This window comes from Xenopus tropicalis, chromosome 6 (genome assembly GCF_000004195.4).
Source record: "Xenopus tropicalis strain Nigerian chromosome 6, UCB_Xtro_10.0, whole genome shotgun sequence".
NCBI classification, from domain to species: domain Eukaryota; kingdom Metazoa; phylum Chordata; class Amphibia; order Anura; family Pipidae; genus Xenopus; species Xenopus tropicalis.
Window position 1 is genome coordinate 88,615,258 of NC_030682.2, and position 25,078 is coordinate 88,640,335.

General features: G+C 37.4%; 1 protein-coding gene across 3 annotated transcripts in view; it reads right to left on the reverse strand.

The window, feature by feature from the left end:
- f13a1 (coagulation factor XIII, A1 polypeptide) overlaps window positions 1-25,078 on the reverse strand; it is a 65,695-nt gene that overhangs the window by 22,633 nt on the left and 17,984 nt on the right. For all 3 annotated transcript variants that reach the window (XM_002936425.4, XM_031904033.1, XM_031904034.1), the window contains exons 4-8: window positions 20,357-20,608; window positions 18,699-18,817; window positions 18,128-18,235; window positions 10,456-10,630; window positions 2,315-2,453 (exon numbers count right to left, since the gene is read on the reverse strand). In XM_002936425.4, the coding sequence (XP_002936471.2) occupies window positions 2,315-2,453; window positions 10,456-10,630; window positions 18,128-18,235; window positions 18,699-18,817; window positions 20,357-20,608 (793 nt within the window). The remainder of the gene's footprint in view (window positions 1-2,314; window positions 2,454-10,455; window positions 10,631-18,127; window positions 18,236-18,698; window positions 18,818-20,356; window positions 20,609-25,078) is intronic.

Here is a 25,078-nt window from a genome sequence, read left to right on the forward strand (position 1 = left end):
GACTGATAATATATCTTACTTTAGATTACATAGGGATAAAGCTGGTGGCAAAACTGTTATGAAAAAATGAAAGAAAGGCAAAGATTGCTGATAGCTTGGTGTAGCATGCATTGTTTTCTAGAGTCTCCATGATGTCTTTATTCTTTATTCAGAACATATCAGCTGCATACAACATTCTATTACAAACATCAGGATAATTTTGCTTTTTAAATTACCCATGCCCTGCCAAGTGTGAAGAGACTGATTTAATTTGAGTACCACTTATGCATTCCTGATCTGTAAAATTTAAGCAGCAATAAAAATGTCAGTAAAAAAACAGAATTGTTAAACTCTGGCCATTTCATTAATAATGGGCAAAAACAGAAAGTGAAAGAAGTCAGGAGGATCTAAAGCTTGTCTAACAAGGCATTTCAAAGCAAGAATAAATTCTTGGATCAAGGAAAACTTGTCAATGGAGAAACATAATGAGGCACAGACATACGAATAGAATTATTCAAGGAAACCCATCTGCAAATCTTGCAATTTTTATAACAGAACGATTGCTTTATCCTGCAAAACTGTATCTACTGACAAAGTTAGAAAGAACAGGATACAGCTCTACTTATTCATCTTGGAACTGTCTACGGGACTTATGGTATTTAGTTTATAGTGAAACACTATTGCATTTCCACAAATCACTAGAATTTCACTGTGCATTTTGTTTACCTGATGTAAAAATCATTAAAAAATGCCCATTTACTTTAATAAACTTGGCATAAGAAAAAATGTCCGTTGACTTTAATGCACTTGGTGTGAGAAAATTGATGTACAGGGCACTTATCACTACTAGGACATCAAATATGTGTTCACCCTAACTTTTACCCTAATTGAGGTAGGCTTTCTGGACTATTTTGGAAAGCAAATAGGAGCTCTCAGTAAATCTCAGCCTAACTCACCTTTAGGTTAACTACCCCTTTTTACTCCCTTAGGCCCCTCTGAAGAAGTATCATTTCCAGGAACCTGGGTGGTATGATGATAGTTTAATCTTGTCCATGTGGTCTGTGTGTGTGCACTGGGGTTCACTTGAAGGGTTGAACTTGATGGACTTTGGTCTTTTTTCAACCCAACTTAACTATGTAACTATGTTAATATCCCTTAAGATGCTGTTAAGTTTCATACTGAGTTCCAAATTACCCACCAAAATGCATCAAATCAATATTTTCTGATCTGCATCAATCCTTGAACTTAAAATAAAGTTAATATGATAAAAAAAAATGTTATAGCCCAACTGGGCTATATCTAGTTTAGCCAGCATGTGGCACCAACCCTTAAAGTGGACCTGTCACCCAGACATAAAAAGCTGTATAATAAAAGTCCTTTTCAAATTAAACATGAAACCCAAATTCATTTTTATATTAAAACATCCAAACTCATTATAAAGGCATTTAAAAATCCCAGCTGTCAATCATATATTGCTTGCCCCACCTCTATGCTTTAGGCATAGAGGCGGAGCAGACAATAACTTTAGCTTTCCATTCAGCACTACCTAGATGTCACTGCACATCTCACTTTCCCCCTCCCTCCTCATCATCTAATTGTGTAGCCAGTGCATGGGTATAGGCATCTGGTCCCCCCGTTCTGGCACATACACAAGATTTTGGCATGATACAAAGTTTGCCTTCATAACAGTGTCCACAAAATGGCGCCTGCCTGCTTGCTTTGATTGAGGAATTCCAAGACGGAAGGAAACAACATTTATATTATTTATATAGCGTAAGTAACGTTTATTTTGCTTAACTAACAATATAGAAAATAATTTGGAGTTATGTCTTGGGGTGACAGGTCCCCTTTAAGGTTGGCCTGTAGGGGGACTTCCCTTTAGGAGCCTATCTAAGGAAGTTCAAGAGTTAGGGGCTTCCTCTTTGGCCAGATAACATCAAAGGCACGACAGACTGTAGATGCCAGGTCCCCATCACCTTCCCTGTAGTATGAGTCTCCCAAGTACGGGTAGTCCTGTTACAATCTGGCACCTAAATAAAGTGTGACACTTCTTGACCCATATTTCTGTTAGGGGGTAAACCTCTGCAGTATGTCAGGATACTGGACTAGGTACATTTTATATCATTCATTTTATATCATCCTTTTACTTAGGGCTTATTAAACCTATTGATAGATAAATATAGGCCAGTGAATCAGATTGTACATCATAACTGTAGCTAGATTGTCTTTTTGTGTAAATGTTATCCTATTACTGTGTATTAAACAGTTATTTTATGATGTGCTATTAACTTCACCTTTTTCTGTTTAAAACACTGAAAACTGGCATGTCACCCACCAGATAGAATCCTTTGTGAGTGTAGTGTTTGTTTTCCCATCCTCGTCAAGGTAGACATCCGTACGTAGATTGGCATCATTGTCATGAGCTGAGAAATAATTGGTGATAAGTCGTGCAGGTATTCCCAGGCATCGCAAAACTATGGAAAAAGGTGAGAAGTTTTTAGCAATAAATAATATCATTAGGTATTTTACATAATTGTAGCATCGCTCCTTTGTAAAGTTGTGTTCAATATGAGTTTGTTCAAATTCAAATCTAAACTTCACAACTAAAATCAACAGTAAATTTCAGTAAAGTGTGGACCCCCTGGCTATCCGCATTACTCCTATAAAAATGAGTCAGTCCCCCTAACCCAGCACCCCCTGCTCCCTATTCCCCTCTCCCTGGGAAACAACAGTACACACCATAAGTTGGGAAATAGTTTATTAGTTAAAACATCAGCTAACAAAACAGTAAATACCCACAGAAATACCATGCATTGCATCTCATTGTACCACATGAAAATGATGACAGAGGAGAGATTCCCAGAAGGTAATTATGCAACAACATGGTTAAAAGTGAAGTGGGAAGAAGAGCACTAGCTTGGGGTCTGAAGTCGACAGTTAGAATCACCTGCGATGATTAAGCTTTTTCTTATCATTTAATATATAATTTAAATTTCTATAATTAGCCTCCACTCACTCCACTCTGCAAATAATCTCTGAAATTATTTCCAAGGACAACCATACATGTTGCTTTTCTCTAGTAGTCTAAATTTTCCTTGCATGGTAACTTTGGGCTACTTTGAAAGGCTGAGTGATTCACATTATTGCCAGTAGGAAGGAAACTAGCAAACTTTTGTCACTCAGTAGCGCAGATTTATCATGGCCGACAAAATGTCCTGTGTGCCATTACCCTTGAACATTCCTTTCAGTTTTTGTGTTTACAGATCGTATTATAAAAGAAACTTTCCAAAATGTTGCAAGCCTCACCTTGATGGCAACAGGGCTTCACTTGGTTAATTGCAGTAGTTTGAGAATAAACCTGAAATCATTATAATATAGTAACATAGTAACATAGTAAGTTGGGTTGAAAAAAGACATACGTCCATCAAGTTCAACCATAATGCCTATACCTAACCTACCTAACTACAAGTTGATCCAGAGGAAGGCAAAAAACCCCATCTGAAACCTCTCTAATTTGCCTCAGAGGGGAAAAAATTCCTTCCTGACTCCAAGATGGCAATCGGACCAGTCCCTGGATCAACTTGTACTAAGAGCTATCTCCCATAACCCTGTATTCCCTCACTTGCTAAGAATCCGTCCAGCCCCTTCTTAAAGCTATATAATGTATCAGCCAGTACGACTGATTCGGGGAGGGAATTCCACAACTTCACAGCTCTCACTGTAAAAAATCCTTTCCGAATATTTAAATGGAACCTCCCTTCTTCTAAACGGAGTGGGTGCCCTCGTGTCCGTTGGAAGGACCTACTGGTAAATAAAACATTAGAGAGGTTATTATATGATCCCCTTATATATTTATACATAGTTATCATGTCACCTCTTAAGCGCCTCTTCTCCAGTGTAAACAGACCCAACTTGGCCAGTCTTTCTTCATAACTGAGACTTTCCATACCCTTTACCAGCTTAGTTGCCCTTCTCTGGACCCTCTCTAACTCAATAATGTCCCGTTTGAGCACTGGAGACCAAAACTGAACAGCATATTCTAGATGGGGCCTTACCAGTGCTCTGTAAAGGGGAAGAATAACCCCCTCCTCCCGTGAATCTATACCCCTTTTAATACAGCTCAAAACCTTGTTTGCCCTTGCAGCTGCTGCCTGGCATTGCTTGCTACAGCCAAGTTTATTATCTACAAGGACTCCAAGGTCCTTCTCCATTATGGATTTGCCTAGTGCAGTCCCATTAAGGGTATACGGGGCTTGCATATTTTTACATCCCAGGTGCATGACCTTACATTTATCCACATTAAATCTCATCTGCCACTTAGCTGCCCAGATTGCCAGTTGGTCAAGATCCTGCTGCAGGGATGTCACATCCTGGATAGAATTGACTGGTCTGCAGAGTTTTGTGTCATCTGCAAACACTGATACATTACTCATAATACCCTCCCCTAAGTCATTTATGAACAAATTAAACAAAAGTGGACCCAGTACAGAACCCTGAGGGACCCCACTGAGAACCTTACTCCAAGTAGAGAATGTGCCATTAACAACCACCCTCTGTACCCGATCCTGTAGCCAGTTTTCTATCCATGTGCAAACGACTTCACTAAGACCAATAGACCTTAGCTTAGAAAGCAGTCGTTTGTGGGGAACGGTATCAAATGCTTTGGCAAAATCCAAATAGATTATATCTACTGCATCCCCACTGTCCAGCTTCTTACTTACCTCATCATAAAAAGCAATTAAATTGGTCTGACATGACCTGTCCTTCATAAAGCCATGCTGATTACTGCTCATAATGCCATTCTCCAGTACATAATTTTGAATGTGATCCCTTAACAAGTCTTCAAATAACTTGCCCACCACGGATGTCAAACTTACAGGCCTATAATTGCCAGGCTGAGATCTTACTCCCTTTTTAAATATGGGAGTGACATTCGCCTTCTTCCAATCCCTAGGTACCATACCTGATGAAAGAGAGTCTGAGAATATCAGAAACAAGGGCCACTGTAATTCTGACCCTAGCTCTCTCAGTACCCGAGGGTGTATTCCATCTGGCCCTGGTGCCTTGTTTACATTTATCGTGTGTAACCCTTTAAGCACCATATCCTGTGCCAACCACTGTATAGTTGGAGCTGAGGCAACAGTGAAGCTATTGGGTGGGACTTGGCCCACTGGCTCCTCTACTGTATACACAGAAGAAAAGAACTGGTTAAGCACATCTGCCTTTTCTGTATCCGCTGTAACCATATTGTTATTATAACTCAATGGGGCCACACCCTCAACCTGCATCTTTTTACTATTAATATACTTAAAAAACTTTTTGGGGTTAGTCTTGGCCTCGGCCGCGATGCGCTCCTCATTTTCTATCTTTGCCTTCCGGATTGCTGTTTTACAACACTTGTTATAGTGTTTATAATCATTAAATGCAGCTACTGTCCCCTCTGACTTATATTTCTTAAAAGCTTTCCTTTTTTTCCCTATTAACTTCTTTACCTCAGAGTTAAGCCACATAGGGTGATTCTTAACACTTCTACTTTTTCTTATTAATGGAATGAATTGAGAACAGTAATGATTTAATATCATTTTAAATGACAACCATTTCTGCTCTGTATTTTTATCAGAAAACATAATGCCCCAATCTATGCCCTGAAGCGCTGCCCTTAAGGAGCTAAAATTTGCCTTCCTAAAATTCAGTGTCTTTGTTGCCCCCGTGTAAATTTGTTTCCTGCACCAAACGTCAAATGAAATAACATTATGGTCACTATTACCCAGGGGTTCCACCACTTGCACATTTGCTATACGTTCTGGGTCATTAGAGATCACTAGATCTAGTATAGCATTGTTCCTGGTTGGCTCCTCAACAACTTGTGACATAAAGTTGTCATGCAGCAAGTTTATAAACTTGTTCCCATTTACTGTCCTGGCAGTACTATTGCCCCAGTCAATATCAGGGTAATTAAAATCCCCCATTATTATCACTTGCCCCAAACTAGCAGCCTTTTCTATTTGCAACAGGAGCTGGGCCTCCTCCTCTTCGCTTACATTAGGGGGTCTATAGCATACCCCTACAATTAGTTTGGTAGATTCTTTACTATCTGTGAGAAGCTCAACCCATAAGGATTCAGCTCCCTCTGTTCCCCCCATAACTTCCTCCTTAATATTTGCTTTTAAGTCGTGCTTAATGAACAGACACACTCCTCCTCCTTTTCTATTGCCCCTGTCCCTCCGAAACAATGTATACCCCCCAATGTTAACTGCCCAGTCATGAGACTCATTCAACCAAGTTTCAGCAACTCCAATCACATCATATTTCCGCTCCAACGCCAGTACCTCCAGCTCTCCCATTTTACCAGTCAGACTCCTTGCATTGGTAAACATACATTTAATACTGGTTCCGGCGTGAGAATTATATGTTTCATAGTTTACTCACTATATTACAATTACCATGTATTAAGTAGTCCATACTCATCCTTATTCATCAAAGCAAAAACATCTCTCTATAGTGTAGACCCATAGGCCAATGATCCCCAACCAGTGGTTCGGGAGCAACATGTGGCTCTCTAACTCCTTGGATGTTGCTCCCAGTGGCCTCAAAGCAGGTGCTCATGTTTAAATTCCTGGTTTGGAACAAGTTTTGGTTGCATAAAAATCAGGTGGCACTGCCAAACAGAATCATGCTTGTGTTGCTCCTCAATTCTTTTTATATTTTAATGTGGCTCACATAATTGTGTTACCCATTAATAGACAGAGGTAGTAATAACAGTAAAAACTGAACAATAATCTGTTAGTTCTTTTCAATGTAAAACATTATTTATTTTAATTAATGAATAGGAAGAATACGTTTTTAAGCCCTATTTAATTCGCTCACACACAACAGGGTATATTGGTGTATACTTCCCAATTAAATTTGATTCATTTTACATTGTGCCTTTAAGATCAGCTCAGTCTTGGTTTAAATAGAGTCAGGGCTTCTAAATCCCAAAACTTGGGCTTTAAGCTGGCCAATCATTTTGAGATCTCAAGTCTCTGCCATCCATATGGTGGGTTTACTCAGCCTGATCTAATTATTGACCTAGGAACAAAAACTGGATGTTAGTGCAGGTCTACATAGACTCCAACAGGATTTTCAGACATGCCCAATAGATATCCAGGCGATGTCTGGCCAGATATCAATCAAGTTAGCTCTCTCAAGAATATAGGCCAATAAGCTACCAACTTGGTGTGGAGGGGATGAGTTGGCAGCTTCCAAACTGATTGCTATTAGTTAATACATTACACAATAAGGCACCAATGTTAGAAAAGTCAATATTTGTTAGATCATTTTGCTTTATGGCCTATGGAAAAATTTGATGAAATGCTACCCTTACTACCTGAGGGTGAAGCATAATGGAAACTTAAGTACACAAAAGTTATTATACCAATGTGGCTTTCTATGTATGCAAAAAGCCATTGTCTCATGCTATCTATTTCACAGAGAATACATAGAAGATAAAAACTAATAGGTATGTTTTTACTTTAACTTTTGCACTTTATTTTGAAAGGAGTTCTTACAGCCGGTGAACAGTATATTCAGCATTTTCATGGTTTAATTAAAGCAATTCCTTGCTTGTCATAGGAAAGGAGACAGGACTGCTGAACTAGAACCCGCCATGGAGAGAAATGTCAAATAAAAATATGTACCGATTGTAAATATATTTACAGTAGGTTTCCAAATTAAATGTGTTATAAGGTCACATGATAACCATCGCACAACTGCTGCCCTTGCTATTTATGGGACCAGCTAGTTTAATAGAGTCTGCACCATCCCCCTCGATCTGGGTCAGAGATGAGAGAGAATAGTTTTACACAGCTAATAATAAGGTCTCGGGGGAAGCAGAGCTTCATGTAGAATAACAAGGCATTGGAGCTCATTTGCTATAGTTTTCCTGAAAGTTTGATCATTTAGCAGGACTTTTTAAATAGAGGTCTGATACATGGATTTCAAGCTCGCAGCCCTCACAGTTACAGCAGCCAACAGTGGATAAGAATGAAAGGCGAATAGGTAGAAATTGGTATGACCTAATAAAAGCTTCTGCCTTGCATGTTGCTGTGTCAGCACATAAATGTCGTCATGTTGGACCCATGCCCCAGTCCCCTTATGCTCCCAAAATACAGTATATATCACACCGCCAATACCTTTGTTCACGATGCACATTGCACAGCCATGAGCTTCCACTGCAGTATATTGGTCAAACTGTATATTGTTAGGGCCGGCATTTGCCCTGTGGGCCTCAGAAACAGGTCAAGTTGTAATATTTAACTGTTCAAAAGCTTCAGCTAGGTTTGGTGATTTTACATATTAAGTGAGAAGTTATAATGACTAGGTAAAATCATGCATCATTCTGGAAAGTCCCAAAAGTTGCAAGTAGACAAAGGGTCAGCATTGTGTATGCACTAACAGTCAACGCTATCCAAAAAGTATTTAAAATAGTCTTTTTAAAAGTCTCTTAAAAGTGTTTAATATAATAATATTTAAAATAGTCTGACAAGTATTCCCATCTGACTAAGGGAAGTGTTGGATTCAAGCCCCCTGACGATGGATTTATCCTTGCAACTGTGCAAATTCCACAGATTTACTAACCAATCATAAAAAATGGTACTTGCATATCTTAATAAAGGTCCAATTAAATGTTACATAATGTACATAATAGAAATATGTTGATGATGTTTGTGTAAGGGCATAACATCATAAGCTGTGATGTAAGGAACAGGCAATTATCTGTGGCTGCAGAATGCTGATATTATAAGCTTGGTGCACCAAAACTTTCTTCTCTGATTCCAAGGAATTCAACCAAACCTCTCAATGGTTAGCTAATCACCTTATATCTAAACCAAAAACATAGAGATAAAGACAGAACTACCAGAGATCAAAGTATACACTAGCATTCAATGGAAAATGAACTGAGGGTACTTTATTTTTCACCTATCTGTTTATAGGTTTACTGAGCTTTTAGTAACTTTGTCTTTTTCTGCCCTAGGCTACTCTCACTAATTCATAACCAGAAAATAGGGGGGAAACCATCTGATGGGCTGTAAATGGAGATATGCATTATGCAGGGCTGCCACTGGGGGGAGAGTGGGTACTGTTGTACCAGGTCCAGTAAAATGTGTTGTGTGAGTTACTTATAAAATGTACAAAACTGCCTAGAAGCTTGTGTAACTTGCTTATTAAGCAAAAGACAACACAAATAAGCTTGACAGGCAGGCAGGGGCAAACTTCATTGACCACCAATTAATTAAAAAACAAGGTAAATTCAACTGCCCCCCATGAACTGACTGGCTTATTAGCACAATCATTATTTATTTAGCTATTTATATGAACTTCTTGTTGGGGTGAAGACACAGACTAGTAGAAGCTACTTGTTGTGGCTACTAGAACAGACAATGCTGATCATTTACTGATAATTGCATCTACATGTGTTTTAGCAGAGGCAATTCTCAGTATTGTCTATGGCAGGGTATTTTCTGGAGTTTAGTAGCCATGGAAAAGTAGCTGCTACTAGTAGTGCCTTTACCCTTATAGAGTAACATCAGCTGTTTATTGGGAACTATTTACTGAATTATATAAGCATCTTCTAGTTTAACTTTTTAGCAGTGGAATGACAGGTTATTTGGCCCAACAGCAACATCATTGGGCCTCCATGCTTATGCAATTAACGTAACATGCAAGAACTTTAAAGTTAGGTAACTTCCATATCAAGCAATGCAAAGCAGGGGCAGGAAGAAGTGTAGGGTTTAAAGTTAGGGCCACCTCTGCTAACCCTAATGAACTAATCATTAATTAGTGAATTAATTACTCTTTATAGAAACTGAATATGAATAGTAAACAGTAATATTTGTTATTTATTTTGCACAAGGCGGCAAATATTTTGGTACGTGCTTGTGTTCATAGGGGGCCCAATATAAACAACTGGTATGGGGCCCCACGTTTCTGAAGGTGGCTCTGGCAGTATGTCAATCAATATACATTAATCAGAAAATTGTTAAGATCTTGTTAGATGTCATCAAAAATAAGTTTGAGAGAATGGCTTTATAGGGGTAGGACAATGAAACAGTATTCCTCTATTTTGTTGTATATGATAACTCAAAAGTGATGAATAAATACAGCTTAAAACAGATAGTATTCATGTGTCTATATAGCAGAGTGGCCAAATTCCTCCTGGAGTTTATGTCAAATGGTGAATATAAAAATTCAGGTAGGTGGAAAGCAAACAATATTTCCAAATGCCCAATGCTTAAAGAAAAAGCAAGTGCAATCATGTCAAAGGGAAAATGGCACTTTCAACCCTCAAAGAACAACTCAAAGAACAAATTTATCGCTATCTCTTTTTGCAGCTTTTTGTTCATATACAGTAAGATCATAAATGTTCAAAAAATGCTTCTTTTATTGTGAAGAAAGGTTAACATCATTGTGTGTTGAACTTATTCAAATACTTACATGTATTGAACACACCAGCAAAGACCCAGCACTGACCATATTTCACCGGAAGGCCAGAACTGTGGTACTCCAACAGGATATCTACACTTCCTGTCCAAGCAGATGGAGACACTCCAAAAGAATAATCGTTTTTCCAGTTCCCAGCAACAACACCATCATCATCTTTGGAATTTATCTAAAAGAGGACATAATAACTTATTGTATTTGAGAGAGATCTCAATTTTACATACACCAAAACATTTCATCTTGGCACCATGACTGAGAGGGCTTATTGTCAGAAGAGAAGCTAATCCATAGTAAGTGAAAATACAATTTACGGTTTAATAAAGTGGAAAATTAAGTAACAAAGGGTTTTATGTTCTTGAAACTCCATATACCTGAGGTTCTAATTACAGGGGCATGTTTTTGACCCTCCCCTTGAAGTACCCTGTGTTGTTAGGTAGGGTTAAATTTTTGATTTTATTTATTTAAAAGTAAAGTACACTGATTGACTATTTCATGTTCATATTTCATATGTAGTGGAATACAGATTTTGTTTTACCCTATGGTTGTCAGTTTCATATTATGTTCTAAGTCTTAAAATAAAGGGTTGGCCTGTGTTGGCATGATTAGGAAAAACTTGTGTGGGAATGTCAAGTGGTTTTCTCCAACTGGTATAAAAAAGCAAAGGGTATGTTGTGTTACTTCTTTTGGACTCCCCTGTTTGCTACAGGTCTAATCACCAATGCCAACCAATCAAGAAGTAGCATTTTGTAGTCGTCTGTTTAATAGAAAAAATCTTATTACCCTCTGCAAGATACTACATCTGGGAAAATTTTTTTGTCTTTTATCACATAAGGGCCTGTAACTGGCATTTATCAAATTGAAGAGATGGAATATGTGACTTCTGTACTATGCCTTTTATAGCAATAATTTGTTATCAACTTGTTTATGAACCACTGATGTCCAGATTATTGTGTGCGGGCACTGTGATCCATTCATCCAACCTATAGTAAGGGCACATCTCAGGAAGAGAGTTCTGTATAACCTGCGCTCTACTATAGTAGTCCCATGGGTTGGGAGGTGGAGCCTGGATATACTGTACTCTGTTTAAATAGTCTATCACGGTTTTGTGGTGCCGAGGCAAAGTGCAAGCTCTGGAACCTCTGTCTAGAACATAATCCTCTTGCTCTTTATACTTTGCTGACTGTTTATAAAAAAATGACACCATATATTACACGCATAGATAATAAAATATATTCTTTCAATGCCAACAAATGCACGTATCAAGCTCACCAATACAAACCACAGACTCCATTTTTATGAAATAATTCAAATGTTTAAACATACTTTCCTTTTTGTCTGTAATATAATAAACAGTACCTTGTACTTGATAAAAGGTCACATACCTGTACAACAATTTCCTTTACAAAAAATTCTGTTTGTGATAGAGTTCTATGGCAGTTTATTGTTGTGTGAGTGTGTATCTACTCATACTTTCTACTTCTCTCCTACCACTCTGAATTTCCTTTTGTGTTTATAAGAACCATGTTTATTTTTTTATTTTTACAAGTTCACATTTATATTGTTCACATTTATATCTGGGCAGTGCCCTATTAGATTTTTATAGCAACTGATGGCAGAGATGAGATATGTTTCTTTCATTCTTCCAAACCTGCAAATTAAACCTATGGATTCTAATACATACATAACATAGATACTCGTTAAGTTTACATGTTTTTAATTGCTGTGTGCTGCATGCTTGTAATTGCTGTATGCTCATGAATAGTGTGTCATGATTCTGAGCCAATTAACCTTTTGATTAAATAGGGGGAAATGGGGAAAAAGCAAATCTTATCACATTTTAAGATATGATGCCTCATTAACACCAAAGTGGTTCTACATAAAGGAGACAGGCTATTATTATGTTGCATAAAATATATTTGTTTGCTTAGTATGTCATGGGTGATATTAAAAATGCATCCATTTAATTGGAGTTTTTGTAATTATTCTGCAGTTTAAGTGAGTGTTGTAATGCAACTTACATAGTGTATGTTAATCATTGTTATTTAAAAAAAAAAAAATCCGCATTTTCACTTATTAGCTACTAAAGGGGAATTTTACTATGAGTTTTAAACGTTTTAGCACACTAATAATCTATGAATTAGTTGTACCCAGTTGGGGTGCCTAGCAATTAGCTTAAGGCAGAGAGGTGTTGCCAATCTTAAACAAAGAATTATAGTTTCAACCAGTGAATAAACATCTACCAAGGTTGAAATCAATTGCACGGAAGCTATATGAAGTACATTCAAAGAATAGTATGAATTATGTTGAACGGAAATCAGTTTAAAGGGTTTTATGGAGTATACATTTTGCTAGACTAATGGGTTTTCCAAACATTATGTACTGTTTCCAGTGGGAGACTGAACAAAGAGCAAATTGTATTCAAATGTGGCTAATGTGGCTAGTATTGGGTTCAGCTCTGGATCTTCCAATTATTGCATTTGCTTTCCTAAATTATATCTGTACTTAAAAGGTATATACACATTGTTTACCTGTAGCATCGAAACTTTTGGTTATTATATATTAATTAAAGTCAAATTTATCTGAGGTGGTTAAAGGGACAGCTCACCCTTTATTTGTTATGAAATTTGTGATTTCACCAGTGCAGAAAATGTTTTTGAATCTGCACTAGAATTTTGCCACAAGGTTTTTTTTTGCTGGAAATACATTGGAGGACATAAAGTCCTCGAGGAAGATGGCAAAAAAGGAGTATAAACACACACAATAGGTTAACATTTACAATGCACCACTGTGTGCCACAATTGGCCATTTTTTGTAGTTTGCTAACTGTGTATGCTCTTAAAGTCTGGCCTCAGGCCTCTGTGCTCTGTTCAGAGCACACAAACATGCTGTTTCCCCATGAATACACCATTGACTGCATTAGTCAGCACTGTATTAATGAGGGGAAGGTGGGGGTGGCATTTAGACATCCCACCTCCCACCCCCTAGCTTGCACATATGAATGGAAGGGAGCAGCCTGCATCTGGATCCTGTCTTTGCTTCTTGCCCTGGGTCCTGTACTTACTGCTTGCTCCTGGCACTGTGCACTACTCCCCCCCCCCCAAAATTCCAATTCCACGTGAAAAGCAGATAAACCCAGGGTGCTTGTGCTTTTTAAATGAGAACTTGCACCCTGAGAAAGTAACCACACAGAGTAACAATAATACTCAAATGTTCCCAACAATAACATAGCATAGGAAAATGCAATACTAGAACCTTCTAGAATTCCTGCTTACAGACCATATTCTATTAAGTTGTTTTTGAAGTTTCTATGAAAAGCTTAGTCCTGTATGATAGAAACCAATGTATAATTCAGCTGAATTGAAAGAGCAATCACACAAAATAATTGCCTTTAGTGGTACAGTTGCATTTACATATAATAGCTAAATTCAATCCTGATAAGGGTTGGTTTCTCTGCTTAGAGGGCTGTCAGCTGTGCAGGTAACTCCTGCCATTAACATCTAGTGCTACCACTCCTCTGTATCCTGATTTTGCTATCTCATGTTGTTCTGCAAGCTTATTTATGGGGCTTCTAAATAGTTATGGTTCTGTAGTGGTATTTTTCATTCTAGTATGGATTGTGTCTATATTAAGCACATTTCCCTGAGCACTTCAGTGATTTTCATTTGTAAACTGTAGATGTTTTCACCTAAATACTATCTTGAGGTTTGCCCCAAATTTAGCACTGTGAAATCATTATTTTCTTAGTATGAGTAGAAGCACTTTTCTGTTCAAGATAAATAAAACAAAATACAGGCAGACCTGGGAAATAAAGTCACTGACAAAACAGAATCTTGTTTCACATGAAACTATTTTAGTTCCATCAATAAAATTGTTTTACCCCATGTGTGGTTTAATGTGTTTTATAGCTCATACTGTTTTATAAGCATATGAAAAAATGTGATAATGTTGTCCTCAATTAGGCCTCAAGCTTCTCCGTTTCTTTGATGGCATGAGTAATTCTATTGTAGTACTGCTTCTTCAGTGAATGTGATCAGTTTAGTACTATAGATCCAAATTGCCTTTTCCCTATAAAGACTGGGGTCTATGTATCTGTCAAGTAGTCATTTGGGGAAAGGAGAATATAATAAAAAAAAAAAATACTGTATAGGTATGGGATCTATTATCCGGAAACCTGTTATTGAGTTCTGAAAGGCCATCTCCTAAAGACGCCATAATAAATTAAATGGCTGCATAATATTGCTGTGGGAAAAATAAAGTCGCGACCACATCAAAAAAATCATGGTCGCGTCAAAAAAGTCACAGTTGCATAAAAAATGCATCAAAAAAAGTTGTGTGCGTAAAAAAAAGTCATGTTTCACAAATTTTTCAGAAGTTTTGCAAATTTTTTCAGCAAAGCGAAATGGGACTCGTGCATCACTAATGGAGATCCAAATTAAGGAAAGATCTACAAAACCCCAGGTCCCAAACATTCTGGATAATGGGTCCCATACCTGTACTAACTTTGATTTGAAGTATTTCATTGTAAGAATATACTTACTACTACTTATATTACAAGTGTATGCTTAGGCATATCAGCATTATTAAAACATATAAATAAGAGTGACATTTTGGGGCTTTTAAACCAAAATATATGAGTGTTTCACTGTGTGCTCATAGATGCTAGATGCATTCCCCTAACCTCTTATTTTGTTTTAATATCCTTACATGGTACAAAAGTAGCCAGATGGGTATGGACTAGCAGGCAAGGAGCCATGGTCCGCAGAAGGCGGGTAACAAATGGACAAAATCAAGTTTTAGCCCAAAAAACATAAATCACTGAGAAAAAAAATATATTAATGTTCGTAAATATGCTCCTGAAAGGCCCATTTATCAACATTCTCATATTTGTGGTTTTAGAGGTTTTTGAAACCACGAAAAATCTTATTTTCTCTAAAAATACAAATGCCAAGTGATTTATTAAATCAGCCTTTTAAAAAAAGCAGAACCAAAAAGGGGTAAAAGTGAAAAACAAATTTTTTGTATTGTCGCACAAAAGAAAGTGTCAAAATACCTTTTAAAACGACAAAGGAAAGAAAGATTGGTCAACTGAAAAAGGACAGCTGCCACTGACTCCTACATGACCTCGTTTTGATGCATAATAAATAGCAAGAAATGTTATTCTGTGAAAATTTGCATTTTAGCGCAAAAAATATGAATCTAAAAAATACAAACATTAGTAAATGTTTCGTTGAAGCAAATATGAACTGTAAAAGTCATGTAAGATAATGCTATTTTTTCAGCATTTTTCTTCAATTTAATTAGCAAAATTATGCTTCAAATTTAGTTGGGTATTTGAGCATTTGTTGGAGGATCTCGTATTCAGCTGAATCCAAAAATTATGGATTTGGTGCATTGCCTTGATGTTCACATCAAAAACTCATATGATTTCTGAATAAATCCAACAAAAATGTGCTTGTTTCTGCATATATTAAAATTACACATACGGATATGGAAAAACAAATACGAAGAACTAATTAGCAAGATTGTGTTGTGTAGGGATTACAGGTAGCAGGATGTTGGTCTCCTGAGGCAGACCGGGCACACTCTTGCTCAGACACCCACAAAATAACACAAATAAGTCACAAAATAGGGTACAACTGGCCCTAGGTCAGTTTTATTAAAAGGAAAAAAAATACAAAATAACAAAACCTATGCCAATTAGGCACAATCTACAGAGAAAACAACCCTCTTCAAGGAATGAGGATCATGGCCCAGCCCCTACAAACAGTTTTGTTAGGAAAACTCACAAAAAATCCAACAGGCTCTCTCACTGCTTGCAGCTCCTGATTCCCCAGGCACAGAGAGAGACAGAGACTATAAACTAAAGCCCCATTTACCAGGATCAGGCCCCGCCAAACTCTGGATGGCCTTTTAATGAAGGGCCTACCCTACTCTCCCTCCATTCACTCCAGGGACCCATTATCCAGCTAAGCTGGCAAAAGAAATGTAGCATTTGCCTGCTACCATATCATACACTTCCTTGGAGCTTAATGCACGTAATTTTATCATTGGTGAAATATACCCCCTGTCAACTATCTGCCCAGTACTTCTCTTACAGTTCAAATTTAGAAAAGGGAGTTTTTGTTTTGCCTAAAAACACTAAATTTGTCAAGTCACAAATGCTCAGTGACAGTGATAATGTTACTAGTAAGTGATTACAGTGTTTCTAAGATGCTAACAGGCCATTGTGACAGCTTAACCCCAGTGTGATATTAGTATTATCACTGTAAAAACACACATTTCTACATACACACACACATATATATATACATATACAGTATATACATACATACAAACATAAACCAATCTATATTGCCCTCTAGTGATCAGCATCATCCACACTCCTGGTAGGTTTTTAGCATGATCTTGCCTTATTGTCAGCTGAGACACAGAAACATTACTGCATTCTCCTTTCATAGGAGACATGTGGATTAATGCTAATGAGTTGTTTGATTGGTTCCTGGAAGCTGGGACTCTCATCGGCAGCTAAATAACAGCTCCATTGATCTGAATTGTATTTGTGAGTTATAATGGTAATGAAGTTGCCTTATATATTAGTACACTTATGAGGTTCATACAATACTTAAACCCATACATACATATCTTATATGGTTTAGAAGAACATGTCTTAATATGAATACTCTGAGTAGGTTGCTAGCACAGCAGCAACAAATTGATGGATGCAACATAAGGAAAATTATATAGTGAATACAGTATTCCTTTGGCTAATGGATATTTAACCTTTATTTACTGTACATACTGGAGTGCATGTCAACATGCATTTTTGAGAAATGCCAACAAATTCAAAGCATCATTTCCCTTTCTATGCTTGTATGCTATTTTATTAGGATGTTCAGGGCTCTTGTGTATATCATAGGTACCCTGTTCCTTGTGTTACACTGCTGGATTTCTGTGTACACACTCTTGCCTTGTTCCTGAAATCTGCCTGCCTTGACCATTGTGTTGACTTGCTTAACCCATTGTTAAGTAACCGGGACTTTACCTTGTATATCTGGTTTGCAGTTCCTTACCTTACATACTTTAAAAAGTATGCACACCACATTTTTAATACAGACACATAAGGTATATGCAAAAAAGTGATCAAGCATATAATTTTAACAACGTATAGTTTAATACATACCAAAGTGTCCCACAAAAAAACAGCAGCACTTAGGCTTACAAGGCAGATAAGCTGGTGTCTGTATTAATAATGTGGTGTGCAGAGTGAACGTTTAGCTCTATTTGAGTAAGAGTCTTTACTCTTGCACCCTTTACTAGATTTGTATAAAGGAAGTGCCCTCCATTAATTGTTGTTTTATTGTACTTCACATATGTTGCCCGCAGTCAGTATCAATATTGCTTCTCTTGGGTGTTTCCCTTTCTGACCTATTTTGTCTGCATGGCCTGTTACCTACTTTGCCTAAACTATTTACCTTTTCTGCCCTGTCTGTGCCTTGAATAAAAAGTAAAGTCTGCTTTGTTAGTTCCATTCTTCTCTTTTGTATGTTCCCCAAGAGCAGCTTTTTCATTAGTCCCCACTATACCCTCCTGGTGGCCATTTACATTTGTATTCATGTTTACTTCTAATCTGTCAACCAATAAAGAGTAATTTTCTGGATACACATACCACTGCAGATCCAACACGACTAATTTTAATTGGGTTCCCACGTCCACTGAGATCCAGTTGAGCTCTGTCCATAAGGTTAAGGCATGCATCAAGAATCTGTTCTTCAAACTAAAAATTAATTGGAAAGAGGTTTTATATAATAGACGTTATAACAATCTTAATACAACCTTTAACCAGCTCTTAAACAGCACCAATTTTTCAAAATTTAAGAAGCCAGTCAACCTAATTATTGTGTAAGAACATGTTTGTCTGCAAAAAAAGACAAACAACCTTTCCTTTGGCAGGTGCGTGACTAGATTCAGGCAATGATCTAAGATGATTATTTTCAACCGCCTTTCCCAGAAGTTGGGAGGACCCGCACACCCCCAGTCCGACCCTGACAGTGAGAATGTCCATGCTAGAATTTTAGCCTTAACATAGTAGTAAACTATTTTACACAATTTAACAAAGGCTTATCAGATCTTATGACTTAATCTAGCTCATAACAAGTCTACTTTACTTTACGTCAAGACTCTTTAATCCACATCAGTCAGAACTTCTAGAGCTGCTAAAAATCCACTAATATACATACCTGCCCGTATTCCCAACTTCTTTTCTTGATATTGCTCACTTCTCCATGGAAAATAATTCCAACATCATTCATGACATATTCTTCAATTTCCCTCTCATCATCCATATAAACAGAATCCTCTAGACAAATTGACAGTAATAGTGATTATTTAGATATCTAGGGCCAGATTAAATTCCATGAGAAAATGTTATTATATGGGTTATCAAGTGAAAAGACAAGATTCAAGTCAAGGAGAAAAAACATTTCTCCTAATTCAGTTCCATTTTTTCCCAAAACTGTACCATCAAATTAAATCTGATCCATAATCTGTTAGAACTACATCTTACTCTATATTGCATTTTATGGACAAGAAAAAATGTGACCCATTCCATCAAATAAGTACATTTGCATATACATATATCTATACGTTCAGTTTGTGGGGCTGAAAAAAGTGATTTATTTCAAAAGAAAGTATTTGGATAAAGCCAGTTAAAATGTTCCTGTTTTTTTTTACTGATTTGTATAACGGAGATGAGACTATCACATCATTGGGGCAGAGTGGGGCTTAGAGGCTGTTTTAGATGCTGGCAGAAGCTTGGAATTGTAGTTCAGCTGAAGGGCTTTTGTCAAACATCTCTTCTAATGTAGTTATTTTCTATGAGACCCAAATATTCTGAGTTGCCCAAGGCCCATTGTTTTATAACTTTAGTCATTTATAAAGGTTTTCAAGTTGTATTATATTTACTGGTGCTGCAATGTGACTGGAAACATTTATCTATTTTATTTTACACTAGTCTATACCTTAACCAGTTTAAATGGTGCATTGTATTTGCCCCAAGTATGAAAAAAGGCAGCAAAACCAAATCATTTATCCTTGTTCCTTAACAGTGCTGTTTAAATGATGCATAGGAAGTTACCAGCAAGAAGTTGAATCTTCTATGATATTTTTTATTAAATGGTATGTTTATAGCACTTTTCAACTCATACAATTGTATTCCTATTTTTGTATTAACAGTAAGCACACTATGTATGTACTTGAATAGCACATACAGTTTTATGTTGTTCCTGTATGATTTTAGAAGGGTTGTATGCCTCTAGAACAGGGTATTGTCGAACATCTAGAGATCCATAGCTACTCACTCCTGCTGTATCAGTGGCATTTTGATGTCCTTTTCTAAACTGTAGCAAACTGCAACTGAAAGTGCAACAAACTTCCACTAATGAGAGAGAGTGAGTAATGCAACCAAAGAAGGCGCTGGCACTTGTTTCTTTGCTAACTAATACTAGTACATCCATGATTAACCATGTCCAAAATACCCTTGGTATTTAATCATCTAGATTATATAAAGATTGTTATACTTTATGCATGGTTTCCTCAGAAAGGAATGTATATTTGAGGAATGACTATGAACACTAAAAACATTTAAAGTATGAAGCAATTAAGGGTGGTACATGGAGAAGCTTTAAGGAAACGAAGTTTGGCTAATCTGCAAGTACTACCTTGTATTCAATGTCATTTGAGGTGTCAATTCAGATAATAAATGAGCCGGTTTAGGGTTAAAGTGTTTAAAAGGCAGATACAGAGTGACCCACCCAATATCTATATGTGACTCAGTAAGACATAATCCTCATTATTAACGTTACTTTCTCTGTACAGTATCCCAGTGCCAATCTCCTACCTTTGCACCATGGGTTGAAGAGAATGTAGGTATCTGTCTCTGAATTTCTGGAGGTGCGCATAATCCCATAAGGAGTTAGGACAGCCACATACATGCGGAACTTGCCAACAATGCAGTCCGGTGCTGATAGTATGGTCACGCTGACCGAATTGTACTCATTCCGAGTAACTTGTGCTCCCCATTTTCCTGCTTCCAGTTTGTCAACAATGGGGATCGGTATGTATGTTCCTTTACTCTGCTGGGGATAACGACCTAGAAACATAAAAAACTTTTGGTTATGGAAAAACTAAACTAAAGAAGAGTCTAATTGCCCTGCTTATATTAAAGGAGACATATCCTATAAAAGTTATGAATGTACCAGTGAATTATTCTCCTCTAGATATAGAAGGATTGTGCTTAAAAAGTTGTGTTTCAGGCTGATTTATTGAGAAATTCCACCAAAACCCCACTAGCCCCGCCCATCCGTGCCACCTCCTGCTGGCTGAATTATCTGGATGAGCTGGGGAGCTGCCGGCTCTCAGTATACTGCACTGTAGGATAGGATCCAATCAGCAGCTAGGCTGACCTGATAGGGAACTGAAGCCTGTCTGTGCTTGTGTGACTGCAGAGCTGTGATTGGCTCTCCCCCTCCTACTGTGCTTCTGGTAGGGACTGTTAGGACACGCCCACTCTTCATTTCAAACATGGTCAGAGAAGAGAGAGGATCTATAGGGAGCTCCAATAAAAGGGCCATTTTTACAGATTGGATTAATTTTAAGCCCAAAGAGAAACCAGCACCGTATATTATTCATAATTGCCTACAATATTAGGGTTTTTCCCATTTATCCAATATTTCTCCTTTAAATAATAAAATGCAGCCTGCCAATTTTAATCTATCAGACTGCAACAGAGTATTATGGCTTTAAGCCATATATTTAGTCTTTATATATTGCTCTAAATTTGCAGCTCACACTCACACAGTTAAGGTGGCCATACACGGACCGATTTTTTACTTACAAACGACCGATTCCCGAACGATCCGATGCTATCGTTAAGTTATCGTATAGTTGGTGGTGTACGAACGATCGTCGGCCCACTAAACGAGCCGACATTATCGTCCCCAAAATCGATCGGCCAGGTTTAAAAATTTTGGTCGTTTAACGATAAAATCTGCCAGTTGGTGTGAGTGTCAGACATTTGTCTTTCAACGATTGTTCTCTGCGCATGTCACGATTGCCAGCAGCGGAAGTCAACGACATCGATCGTACGTAGATGTACGATCGTAGGTATTTTACGATAATGATGCGACAAAATCTTTCCCGAATTATCGTTGCCCGTGGATGGCATATCGTATGGGAACTCGATCGCCATACGATCGTTTGTCGATATAATCGTTCATCGCACAACGAGCGAAATCGCCTCGTGTATGGCCACCTTTAGACACTTGAATATGCCTATAACAATGCACTACCAAGCTCAGCTATTATAATGCAGATTTGGTTCTATGACTTCAATTTTCCACTATGCAAATTGTGCAAAAATGTAATTTTTATTTCAGACATACTGGACATGACATACAGGATCTGTGACCTAAAGGGGCAGGATCAGGGCTAACTGGGTGGAAATTTGGTCAGTTGTGTGGAAGAAGTGGCAGCAGAGAAGTGGCTAAGATAGTGGGAGATCTAAGGGCAGAACAACAGTTACAAAAACATTGCTGGTAAATTTGCAATGCCATTTGCAGCTTTGGCTGATATTTTACCGGCTAGTTGCCACTCTATCCCCTTAAAATCAGAAATGTATTAAATGGCTATTTTAGTGTTACTGACAAATTCTCTGCCAGTGTAATTACATAGTTAATATGGGTTAAAAAAAGAGAAAAGGCCATTGCTATTATTTATATAATACCAACACATTTCCACAGCACTTTACAGAGATTATATTTCATATCAGTGCCTGCCCCAGAGGAGCTTACAATCGAAGGTCCCTATCCCATTTACACACTCAATTTAGACAGAAGTCAAATAACCAACTGAGTGGGGGAGGAAACCTGGGCTGGGATTAAACTCACTGCAATGCAAGGCAAAAGTGCTACTCACTGAACCAGCATGCTGCCCATCAAGATAAACCCTCCAAAATAAAACCCCCAGTGCACATGTATCACACACATAAACAAACCTATCTATACACTCACACATATAACTTTATAGGGTTCACTGATGTTCTATACTGAATAAAAAAAGTGCACAAAAATAAATGTTAGTGTAAAGAAGCACAGGAATAATAAGTACGGTTTTGTGATTTTTCTGCTGCTAAAATTTTATACTCTGTCCATAATGGAAAATGTAGGACAAATTTTACAAATAGGAAAAGTATCGAACTAGGAGTTTGCTAGTTTAGTACTGGGTACAAAAAAACTCAGTTGAAGAGTATTTTACACCTGACAAAATTTAACAGATGAGCAAATGGGGCTTTGTAATCTAAAGACTATAACTAACATGGCTAGAAATACTGTATATACAGAGCTTACTACTACCATTAGGGACTTTTGCTCAACAGGCCAATATATATTGCCAGTTTGCAATTGTATCCCATCTGGATGGCATCCTTGTTATTACTTCAGCTAGATTTTTAAGTGCTAGAAAAACAGAAAAATTGTAACTGAATAAAATCTATGAGCTTGACACTTTTGAAAATGGATTATAGTTGCAAAGAGAAGTTAAATGCTTACATGGAATATCCCTTTATCTGAGCTTACAGTGTTGTAGTGCGACTCAGATTTCTTAGTGTAAGATTACACTTGAGAGGATAAATGGATTAATAAAGCTTTTCACTGTGTGAGTGATACTATGAAAGCTGGAAAGTACCTTCCCATGGGAGATGCTACAGATGAAATACGACTCAGTGTCTCAACTGTTCAGTGAAATGCACAATACTAGCAGCCTACAGGAAAATATGTACATTGCAGGTATAGAGATAAAAGGTTTGTCTGATACAAAATGAATACCAAATTCAAAATAGAGAAATATGCATTCATGTAGTTAAACCTATCTATAGGTGTGACAGAATGATCAAGATCGTAACACATCTTTTTTTAAAGAGGTTGGTACAAATATCTGGTACAAATGAAATACCCATTGATGCCAATGTTTTTTTAGCACAAGAAAAAATGCAATATATCCAATATATTTAGTGTAAATAAGAAATGCCAGTTGACTTCAATGCCTGATGCCTTAATGCATTTGACAAGAAAAAAATGCAAGAAAAATAGCCATTGAAGAAAAAAATTACCTTTCATTCTACTGCATATGGATCAAGAAAAATGCAAGAAAAAACACCCATTAAATCCATGCATTTGGAGTGAGAAAATATTAACATTGACTCCAATGCATTTGGCTCAAGAAAAAAACACAGATTGACTTCAATACATTTGGCATGAGAAAAATGCAAGAAAAAAAATGCACATTGACTCCAATGCAATAAAATATTCCACTTTATACAGTATTAATATACCCGTGCAGTAAGGGTCTATGATAAAGCAGATTGGGGGGGGGGGGGTATGTGTTTGTGTCCAGTAAGAAATAAATGGGCCATTTATCAGCAACCTGATAGGAGCTCTTGTACAGTGAGATCCAAAAATAGCCTATGCAATTGTACACATTGTTCTCACAAAAACATCAATATAAATCAGATTAAAGAAACCATTTGTGGAAAAAAATAAATGTATTCTTGCCTCATTACTATGAAAGAAATATGAGAGGGACAGGCAAAATGAATTACTGATGTCTGAAGCAGAAAGATCTGCAATATACTGACTTGTGTGATAATTTGAGGAATTAAGATTGATATGTGGAAGAACAGCACTCTGTTACAGTATACACTATTATTCTACTCCACTACATTATCCTCATCCACTTGCCATAAAATTAGTAGTGCGTGTGTGAATAAATCTTCCAGATCAGCACATGTATTTTAAAGTTCCCCCTTATACAGAGCTTATTTCCTAGTCAGATCCTTCAGTCTGCTGCCCCAGTGCTTTGCTAGCTGGCACCAACTGTGCAATGAGCCAAACACAACACTTCATTATGTTTAATTCATTGGTTTACTGGGGGACCCTGAGACTCAACTTGCATACCATGTGACCATAGTTGCACAGTGTCTCCAAAAATTAAATTAAATTAACTTTTTAATATGAAACCAGTTTTCCCTCTATTTTCTGTGTTCGTAAAACCAATATGTGTGCACTGAAGTAGTAAATAACAGTATGTGAGTGCATACAAACATTTCTTTAAGCTTAACAGTTTGTTGTGTCCATTCCAAAGGTGCCATAAACATGGCACTGGATAGTGCATTATCAGGTATTAAGGACTCAAAAAGCTATTTCTTTGTTATCAACAGTTTCTGGTGAATTGTGCCAAAAACACTTCCATAAGATTCATATTCATTGATAACCAGGGAGTCCTTTTAAATATCCGTTCAGCACATATTTCTCATATGAGTGTCGAATGCCAGCAGGATGGGATGATATGATGCCAGAAAAGTACTGAATGTATGGGTATAGGCTTTCACACTCTGGCCTCTGCTCTGTATTATTCTATGATTTCCTGTTTTACTATTCTAGGGAGAATACTAATGAGTAAATATGATCCTTCTCAGGCAGCATTGAATGCCTATTGTGATAGCTCAATGACTCCCAGCTGTCCATAGTCAGAAAAACTATTAATAGCAGAAGCATGTGATTCGGCC